The 10,823-nt window shown below is 39.3% G+C and overlaps 1 protein-coding gene across 1 annotated transcript in view; it reads left to right on the forward strand.

Annotated features, from left to right (window-relative positions):
• Positions 1-7,615, forward strand: part of HFM1 (helicase for meiosis 1) — a 48,007-nt gene extending 40,392 nt beyond the window's left edge. Inside the window, exons 31-38 of the mRNA XM_088673810.1 lie at positions 1,171-1,289; positions 2,293-2,375; positions 2,511-2,608; positions 3,079-3,324; positions 4,169-4,259; positions 6,094-6,205; positions 6,630-6,769; positions 7,021-7,615. Coding sequence (XP_088529936.1) covers positions 1,171-1,289; positions 2,293-2,375; positions 2,511-2,608; positions 3,079-3,324; positions 4,169-4,259; positions 6,094-6,205; positions 6,630-6,769; positions 7,021-7,084 — 953 coding nt within the window. The 3' untranslated portion in view covers positions 7,085-7,615. The remainder of the gene's footprint in view (positions 1-1,170; positions 1,290-2,292; positions 2,376-2,510; positions 2,609-3,078; positions 3,325-4,168; positions 4,260-6,093; positions 6,206-6,629; positions 6,770-7,020) is intronic.
• The last annotated feature ends 3,208 nt before the right edge of the window (positions 7,616-10,823 follow it).

Consider the following 10,823-nt stretch of genomic DNA (forward strand, 5'->3'; position numbering starts at 1 on the left):
CACTGCCTTGCCTTCCCCCCTGCCACAATGCATGGCATTGAGAAGGCAGGTCCGAAACGCAGCCAGCCGCTACTGCCTAGCACTCAAAAGATCACTTGGTGAATTACTTCACCTTCGCTGCTGGGATTAAATTCACCGCAGAGCAGTCACAAAATCAAGAGCTGTCAACTGCCTACTGGGATAAAGAGCAGGAGGGCTCCTTTGTAGCTTCAAGAAGCGCTTCGGGACACATTCCTTTCCCATGGCTTCTGTAATTTGCTGTGACTTCAATGTTGGTACCGTATATAGAGGAGAGCGGGATCCCAGCAGCGAGCCCCACCCGCAATCAACATTTAGCCACAAGACTGTCTATACATCCTGTCCCCCAACTAGCCCTCTGTGGATGTCTTGGACTACAGAATAAAGACATTAATGTGCGACCATATCGGAACAGTGATAATTCCTTAGATTGGATAATGCAGGTTTACTTAACCGGAAAGAAATAGGTTTCTTGACAAACGTATAGGTCCAAGTGGCACATTTCTGTAATTAATGGTTTGTTGTAGCCATGCTGAGTTGGGTTGTTTTGCACCCGGTTTCCCACTTGCACATGGGAGAAACAAAGATCCCTGGCTTAGCATTACACAGAAGTGGGTGGAGCAGTGCTGCACACCAGGATGCTGGGTGTGTGTGTGCTCTGAAGACCCCAGTGGAACCAATATGATACTCCTGTCAGTGCCTCTTTAGTCCACCTGTGCAGCCCTGACCTCACCACCATTCAGTGTTTCCATCTGTACAGGTAACATAGATTTTGGTAATCATTAGCCAGATAAAAAATATGGGATGTACATTTACAGGAAACTTGGCTGTGAAATTATACAAGGACACAACATGATTTAGGAATGGATTCCTGATACAGAATGTGCAGCAGAACATGTCTGCTTTTTGAGGGCAAGCCTTTGTGGTCTAAGCTACTACCTCTGAAGCGCCTGAGATGAAACAAATACAACTTTGCTCTTTAGAAACAGAGAAAGGTTCAGTCTTGGTTGTTCAGATACAGAATTACCAAAGAATATTTTTAAATGTTTGTAACTTACCATGTTGTGTTCCTAACGTTGTATGGCATAAATATTTTAATTGAATGCAAATAGAAAGTAGACACAAAACATGTAGCCTTATCTTTTTTTCAAGGTAAAATTGGAGTTTCACAGAAATATGAGATGAGGAAAGATTCAAAGTTTTCTTCATATCTCGCTGATTTGAGGAACAGAAACACAGAATCTGCCATTCCCCCAGCCAAACGATTAAAGGTGCACAGATGCGGAAATACTTTTGCTTGCATTTTGTTAACAGAATGTCTCTCTATTTCCAGTTAACATTTTTATTAGTAACATGGTTACTGCTGTCAAACATTTGCTATGAAATTGGCAGAGAGTAAAAACTATATGCATTGATTAAGAAGGTACCCAGAAAAGATGGAAGACAACCTTGTTAATGGGAACTATCCCAGCAAACTTCTTTGAAAGTAACTTTTATTGTAAATTGCAGTAAGATCTATTTTCAAGTAAGTTTTCTCAGATAATTTGTAATCATTGGAATATATTTCCATGCAAAATTGATTTAGGATCAGGCTGTAAGACTGGAATAAATATTCATCATGGAACAGCTTAAAGATTGGAATGCAAGTGTCACACATTGTTTGGCTGCCTGATTTGGGTATGCAAGATTTGCAAATAAAGACGGTACACCATATATCTGTGTTAACATACTTTTATTGGAACTCGGTAGAATTAAAACTTGGGCAGAGTGAAGACTTTTCAACCATATGTTAGCAACTACAGGATGATTCCCACCACCTTTCTTCAGGTTTCAAAGCTGAAGAGTTGTACCACTGTAGGACTGCTATTCATTCACCCTCCTTTGCAGAGTTACACATAGGAATGAGGAATTGCTCTTCCCTTCCTTGCAGGAAAATGACTTGGGCAATTGATAATAGGGAATGAAATATGGTTAACAAACTATAGATTACAGCCAGCCTGGGCTTGTTGTTGACATGCTTGCATAGTTCTAAGCTTCTGCTGACTAAATTTGTTCATTTAATTCGTTTTTCCCCCTAAAAAAAATTTATACACCTTCTCAACCATATAAAAAACACCTCTCATAAAGTGGGGAAAAATAATGTTGTTCATATATGACTTTCCTATTCCTGACAAGGTGTCAGAAGTATTCATTTTCTAGGTTTATTTGTACATACATAAACCAAGCCTATGCTATCATATATGTCCATTGTAATGATCTCTCCCTGTATTTTAGATGCAGATGCCAAATAAATCTCAAAAAGTGGATCTTAAACAATTTGCTTATACTCCTAAATCTTTCCTTCCAAGATTGCCAAGGTACTGTACTGCCATAAAAATAGTATGTCACCCAGTTTACTTGTTCATTTTAATATCAACAAACACAATGTATATTTTCTATATAAATATGATTTAATTTACACCTTTCTTGTGATTTTGCCTGCTTTTATAAAGGTATGTACAACATTCAGGGTACCCGTTGCTGGAAGAAAGGAATGATCCTGTTCTCCAGGAAAGTTTTGCAATGGAATCTGATGGTTACAAAGAGGCTGGTAAGTTGCAAATGCATTCTAGGATTCAATCCAATGAAAGTTAAGCGTTTTAAAATACGTTTCAAATGGAGAAATTATTTCAGTTGCAATCAATGTGACCTAAATGTCTTACCTTTGGCTGAAACTTCTCTGTTTTGTTTCGCTTTTCATTTTCTGACAGCTTGAGATTTCCTTGTAGCTCCCCCCCCCCCCGATGGGTGACATTCAGGTAATATTGGGATATCTTTATCCTGGTTGTCAATTGGTCCCTAGCTCATTCTTGCTTTTGTAAATTTCTGAGACTAAATGATATATTTGATTATGCTAGAACTCTCTTGATTTCAAAGGCAGTCTCTTGATCATGCTTATGGTTTTGAATTTTTAGTATCTGTAGCAGGCAATAATTTATGAAGCCTGTGTAATCCAAATATATTTTATAATGAGAAATTATTTTACTCTCTCACCTGTATTCTTATTATGCTCAATTATAGGTTTCATTGTAAGCAAGCAACCTGCAAGTTGGAATGAAGAGAGCTGTTGGACAATGCTTTCACATGAAAATTTCAAAGAATCTTCAATAAATAATAACTTGACTGATGCAGATAAAAGCAGCTCTTTGTTTTCAGAACCTTTCAGCGTAAACTTTGAGTTAGATGAGATTTGGGGCGATTACGACGACAGTAGCCTTGTGGACGCCAGCACATTTTGTACTGATATGGAGAAAACTAAGACTTCAGGTAAAGCAGCTGCATGTAACATACAGTTATGTATAAAATAACAGTTATCACTGCATGCATAGAATTCATATCATTGGCATCTGGGGGGGGAAAGTATCCAAGCCCACCCAAAAGATACAAAGGGGTGCCAACTGACTTTTGTTGGGGGAGAGAAAGAAAAGTGCAGAACATAGATTTTGAAAGGTACCATAATTTGCTCGTGATATTCAAGATGAATATCAGAACTTAAGCTGTAGTACTTAGTCTGTATGACACTATAATAAACGGATGGGGGAGTGGTAAATTGCTGCCACTTCCAAAGCTCTGTTGGCTTATGCCAGCCAGGGTAGGAGATGATGGGGAGCAGACTTACTTTTCTTCCCTGCACAGTTTTTGATACTCACCTATTTGTTCCAATAGGAAGGAAATTTAGTTTTGCTAGTTCCAGGTTGATGTCAAGGGGAGGGCTGGCCCAAGGGCTTCTCTGAACCCAGTGGATCCAAGCTCCCCTCTTGAATTAGGCCCATTTCAGGACTTGATGCTGGCCTCTGAGAAGCATCAGTGGTAGATCGCTCATTGAGCTATCCATGAGTGTAATTTCAGTGGGGTGGCAGTCGGACTCCAGTATATGGGTTTTGGGGTTGCTTTGCCAGTTGCTAGTAATGCTTCCTCTTTTTATCTCTTGAATATTTAGATAAAAATCCATGGGAAATTGGTCCCATTTTGTTTGCAAAATATAACTGGAGAAGCACCTTTGTATATCTGATTAATTTGCTTTTGTTTGGAGTAGTAAAACCTTAAGATCGTGCTTCAGTTATGTTTGCTTTCCACTTGAAAGTTGTTTTGGGATGTTTTTATGTTTTAGAATCTTCTCATCTGGGATCTATAAATACATGCTTCCAGAACACCCAGAACCAAACTGCACAAAGCAAATCTCCTGGTGCACTTTTAAAAAGGTATGTGTAACTTGGTGCCAATCGTGCATACACACAATCTAGTAGCAGCTGGTAGGGCAAAGTGGCATTGCTTACCTGGCTAAGGGAGGCAGGTTGGCGCCATGCAGGTGCAGTGGTGGAGCCAATCCTAATATATTTATCATTGCCTGCAAACTGTTACAAGAATTTTAGATTAAGGGCACTAAAATGGAAAATCCTGAATAATGAGGAAACACATTTTTATTGATGCTGTGCAATAGTTTCTTACGTAATGTAGATGGCTCTGTATAGTATGTTTCTTCTGTTTCTTCAAATACATAGGACTGCTCTATACGTTTGTTCTCCTTCTTGCTCCTAGTAAAAAGTCCTAACAGGGTAAAGCCTTTTAAGATTTGGAAAAGCCCAGATCCTAACAGGTGGGAGGTCTGCCTTGTTTAAACTCACCTGATTCTGGAGAGAAGGAAATGGACTCTGCAATCTGTGGAGTTCAATGATGGGAATGCTTTTAAATGGCAGTATATTATGCTGTTGAACCTAAGTATCTTCAATGAAAAGAACACCAGCAGTCTTCAAGTCCACTCCAAACACAGCCCAAAGGGGAACAATTTGCTGACCTCCCTGAGGACAAAGACATGTTTCTGGGCACTTGATCCTTAGATTGCAATTAAAATCAGCGATTCAGAGAGGAATCGGAATCGGAATCCTGTTCTGCATTGGTGTGCCAGCTGCTCAAGGCTTCTCGTTCACTTGCACGCCTTCATTTGAAATGGACTCTACTGGAGGACACTTAACAGTGTGAGGCTTGCCCATAGTGGAACAATGATGTGCTGGGTAGGACTGGTCCTGGCTTTGGATGCTCTGCTTCTGTCCCTATTTGCACCCTTCTGTTCAGTTGCCTAACCAAAGATACCCCTCAGGCCAATCTTTTGCCAACTACACCTGATGTTCTGGACTGATCTTTCTTCAAGGCCTGGCTCAGGAAACTTGATTGCTCCCATCTGGGAGGGCTTTCTGTTCAAGCCCTTCGCCAGCAGCCTGGCATGTGAGTGAGAGCATTTAAAACACCTCAAGTAGGCCCAGTGAGCGCCAGTTCCCACAGTCACTTAAGGGGACTGGCGGTCATTGAGATTTGTTACCTAAGCCCGGAATTTAAATTCATATCTCTGTATGAATATGTGAGGAAAGCGCCTTTCAGAATCAAACATTCCCTAGAGCACGGACACCATTCTATATCAGGGGTGGTTAACCTGTGGCCTTCCAGATGCTGGGCTACAGCTCCCACCATCCCTGACCATTGGTCATGGTGGCTGGGCCTCTAGCAGCACCTGAAGGGGTGGCCACAGGTAAGCCACCCCTGTTGTAGAGGATAATTGCTATGGAAAAGGGTGTGTGGGTGTGGAACATTTCTGTACAGCTAGTTCGGTGCTTTAGAGAAAGATTCGGCATGCAAGTGTCTAGAGAGACATGAGAGGTACTTTTACAGGGCAACACATAGAACCTACCATGTAGGTTACCCAGTCAACAGTGGTCTTACATTTATCTCTTTCGGCTGAGCTGAGGACCAGCACATGCTGTTGTAGTCTATGATAGCTGTATCTTCTCGGTGATCTGGGGCTCTTGTAAATAAGCTCTTTGCAGAAATGTCCTAAATATGGGTAAATATAAAAATAATGTCTATGTTTTCTACATCTGCCCAGAATATGCATATTTTCTATGCTCAAAATAAAAGTGCCCTAAAAGGATGGCATGACTCATTTTACCATTGTCTTGCCACACTTTAAAACTATATAAACTCTCGTTTTCTGGTTTCATTTCCAAACATTTAATTTTGCTTTGGGTTCTTTTTCTTTTTTAGTTTTTCAATATTTAAAGAGAAACCTGATATCTGCCTGCCAGAATCTACTTCTCCATCATTAACTCCACCATCAAGTGTGAAACCACTTGCTCAATATGGCAATAAAAAAATTGTAAGTGAAAGCATATATCTGATCATCTTGCTTTCTAATTATGTACTCATTGTATGTTGATATGCATATTTTGTGTGTGTCTGCTTAAAATGTTTTTCCTAGAGTAGCAAAACATCTCAGACCACCGTGGCTTTGACCCACATCTGTACAGAGCAATATTCCAGATCAGCTTATCATTCTTCCAACAGACTAATGATTGTTGCTTGGAATCACTTGTTTGCTAGCACAAACACATTGTGTTTTAAACCTAATCTTATATAGTCTTAAAAATTGTGCTTGTAAATTCTTTAACCTGGCATTCTGAATAATACCCACAATAGGACAATAAAATGTAGGTGATATTCCGTGTGTAAATTACACTTTCGGAATGATAGGGCCACTTGCTTTGAAATCCAGATTTCTTCTTGTGATTTTTGCATTACAGTTTTGCTTTCGAGAAGAATATAATCTCCCACAAAAACCAAAACCTGTACAGTTGACTACAACCTCAGGTTCTTGCCAAGTTACTGGAAAGGAGGGCTTTCTTATTAGTAAGAAGAAAATGACAGAAGAGGCTGACCACAGGTAATGAAAATGATTTGTGAAGGTACTGCCTGAGCTTGGTATGCAGCCTGCATAATTGTATCTAGATAGATATTTCAGAAAGGTCATAAGATTGCAAGTAACTTTCTTGAGCTTTCTATGCAAATAATTGTATTCTAACAGAACAGTTTGGTTTAATAGCACTATATATTGTGCTGCAGATAAAATAATATGATCTTACAAAGTTTGGTATAGTAAACCGAAATGTTTCTTGGGTGCTTTCTTTTTCCTAGGCAACAGCTTTCTGATGATGATGCAATTAAGCTTTACCTTGGGATATTTGATGGCATTTTCTAAGACCAGTAAACCAAACGTACATGAAGCATAAGCACTCATTTTGAGGATGAGATCTTCAAATACCGAGTCTGGATTTTCTACTTTTGATGTATAGTATAGCAGTTCATTAATAGTCAGTTTTGCTACATACATTAATGACCAGAATACTATATGGTTTGCTTGCAGTATTTAATGTACAATGCATTTTTAATAGTTATTTAAATAACTTTGTTTACATGAGGTTTCTGTTCAAAATATTGTAGAAGATAAAGCCCTTTGCAAGCCTTTTATTAAAGGGATTGTTTTTGAGCCAAGCTATTTGTTTTGTTTCAAATTATACCTAGTCTTATTCTTGGAAAAAAGATTATCCGTGTAATATGCATTTCCTAGGTAAATACATTTGTGAACAATGCCTGTGTTATCCCTGGAAAAAATATCTTCTTGGTAGGATTTCTTTTTATTGAGCAGTTATTCGCATTAAACTGTTTTTTTTTATAATGACTATACATTATGTGAAACAACAAGTTTTTAAAATAAAATGGAATAAAGTTAGTTTGCAACCTCTGTTTTCTTTTAAGTACTATAATCAGAATCTGTCCGTTCAGTGGATAGAAGGCATTTCAGTTCACAGAAAAAGTCTTCTAAGAACAAAAGGGATCTTTCAGTGAGCAAAGCTCTCCTTCTGCATGTGGAACAGAGCCTTTGGAGTCAACCAAATGTGTTTGCCTTCTGGGAGCTCTGCAGAAATTGGGTCCAGGTTTCCAAAAGAAATTTCACCACATACAACTGGGTTCAGTAAACTGACATAGCTAAGTATAGAATCATAGGATTGTTGAGTTGGAAGAGATCCTGATGCTCATCTAGTCCAATCCCCTGCAATGCAGGAATATCAACTCAAGCATCCATGGCAGATAGCCACCCAACATCTGCTTTGAAACCTCCAATGAATGAGACCCCACCACCTTTCAAGAGAGTCCATTCCACTATCCAACAGCTCTTACTGTCAGAAAGTTCATCCTGATGTTGAGTTGGAATCCCCTTTCTTGTAACTTCAGCCCATTGATTTGGGTCCTACACTTTGGAGCAGGAGAAAACAGACTTAGATGTAGACAGATCTTATGGGTGCACCTGGAGGTTTTTTCTGCTCCTCCTTCTGGTAGCATTTCCATGCATTCCCAAGATTGAGAGCTGCCTTGAGCAGCCCTCTGTGACAGCAAAAATTTGGTATTGAGGGGCGAATCTGCTATAAACATAACAACACTTTTGGGTGCACATATGAGCGTCTCTAGACTCCAGCCATTAGATAGAAGCATCTCCTTATGTCACCATTGTTTATTTATAAAATTGGTACAATGCAGCATTACAGGAAACTACAGAAATTATTCTGTGGTAGTTTTATAAGTGGACCAAAGAAAAGTGGCTGAAGTCTTACATTATGTCACTGCTACGATTGCGTTAATAAATATGTGATGGCCATTCCTTGAAACTTACAAATGTATTGCTGTAACATGTTCAGACATGTTTATATTTTCCAAGGTCGTAAAAAGTCCACTGTACATACCAAAGTGCCAAGGCAAATGATATATCCAAAGAAACAAGATAGACATTTTCACTTGGGACTGTCAATATATATAAATTTACCTTAAATTGCAAGTTAGACTTAAATGCATGTTTTTTCTCCCCAATTGTCCTAGGTAGGAATTGTAGCATATGGATTGTTTTCCTTTCCTTCTTTTGTGGAAACCATTGGCCCTGGTCCCAGGCTTATAAAATGGCTTGCAACATATCAGGTTTTGTCCCACCATTGCGGAAACTATTGGCCAATTCAAAATACATTTGAGCAGCCAAGTGACCCACTGGTCTGATTATTTGTATACTCCGAATTTTGTAACAACCATCAATGTCTGTCTGGGCCCAAGATAAAATTAAAGGACTACAGTATCCATATTCTACAAGAGTTTGAATTGGTTTCTTTTTATTATTACTGTATTTCTGATAACATCTTGGAGGGGGAAAAGTTATTATCCAAGTTACTTTCTCTTTCCTCTTAAATTAAATCTTGCCCAAGGAGAGGATTAGTAGTTATTAATGTTTTTATTTCACTCTTAAAAGTGATTAATTTTCAAAAGATAAATTCAAAGTTTCTTCTCATAACATTCTCTTCTTGTCTAATATTCCCTTCATTTTTCATATGCTGCTCATCAATAATCTGTCCTGCATACTTTGGGGAATAGCTTCAGTTCTTTTTACAATATATTTCCACTGTTCTTCTGATTTTAAGAGACTTTAATTTCCATTTTTAGCCACAGACTAAGGGCACAATCCACCAGGAAGTTTATGCTCCCAGCTGGCGTCTGAATAGAAGAAATTTCTGATGAATTGTGTCCAAAGATGCCCAACACTTCAAAGAATCATTTTGAATCATTTTTGCCTTGCTCATAAGTTGCTCACAAATCCACATCATATACCGTACTTATTTATTGTTGATATTTTCACACTTTCAAAAGATGAGTTTCATCAGGCAGAAGTTCTTTTAGTAGCACAGAATCTCTAGGGCACCCCCCCACACACACACACAGTAAAAAGATAGGTTTTCCCTCCATTAGCTTACCTGATTTGTCTTTTTTGTTTTGCATAATTTATTCATGGCAGTTTTATGTTTCTTTTAAAGTCTAATTTCCCTTTCATAAAATTGGTTTGAAAATTTTAATAGAAGCAAAAATATTCTGAAGTCTTTTTTCAAAGGAAGTTTTTATATTTACATCCACTGTGTCCCCCCCCCCCAATTGCTTGCCTTTCTGGTTTTGAAGTAATTGTGATACCTGATCAAGATCAAAGGTGATAAAATACCCCATTAGCATGGCTTCCCTCAAAGTATTTAGTTTATACTGACATACAGTGCATTCCACAGAAACTGCTCCCATAAAATACCCTTTGAAATTCATAAGGCCATTTCTGCACTCAGTTTCCACAAGTCTGGCACTCGAAGACAACATTGCGGAAGAGATGTTATTTTTCAATAAAGCCATGTGGTACAGGTAGACCACCTCCTGGGACCAGGCAGACACTGAGACTGCTGTTGGTTTGTGTGTGCATGCCTTAACGCAGAGTACAGAGATTGGTTCACACTGTAGTGCATGTCATAGCTGCAAATACTTGCTCTCTCATTGTGGCCATGTGGGGAGCTGATGTGTGCAGACAATCTTCTGTTGTACTGGTGCAAGGAGTGCACCTTCTTCTGTTCCAGGGGTCTGTTCTGTTATTCTCCAGCCAAGTATATTCGGGTCAAGTGTGCATAAAAATATGCTTCTATTACTGAAAGCAATATTCCAAATTGCCTTATACCGTATTGGCCCAAATATAAGCCACACCCAAATATAAGCTGCACCTTTAAAATTGGAGGGGGGGGGTATCTGAATATAAGCCGCTCCCTTCCTCGCTGCTCCTGGGGGGTGGGGGGAAGCTGCACTGTGTTGCTGGTAGCCTTTCCCCTTCCTTGCTCTCTCCCTTCCTAGCCTTGGAGGATAGGACTACGGGTAGGGTGGGCGCCGCTTTGCCGTGCTCCTGGCGCTGTTTGCCACACGTTCCTGGCTGCATACTGTAAGTTCGCAAATATAAGCCGCACTTTAACTTTTCACGGTTGGAATTTGGGGGAAAAGTGAAGCTTATATTCAGGCCAATGCGGTATTAAGCGAAAAAGTACTTTGCAATAAAGTGCATTTTACACAAAATTGCATACAAGAATATGGTCTGTTAGGAG

The sequence above is a fragment of the Zootoca vivipara genome, chromosome 7 (genome assembly GCF_965207765.1).
Source record: "Zootoca vivipara chromosome 7, rZooViv2.hap1.1, whole genome shotgun sequence".
Lineage (NCBI taxonomy): Eukaryota > Metazoa > Chordata > Lepidosauria > Squamata > Lacertidae > Zootoca > Zootoca vivipara.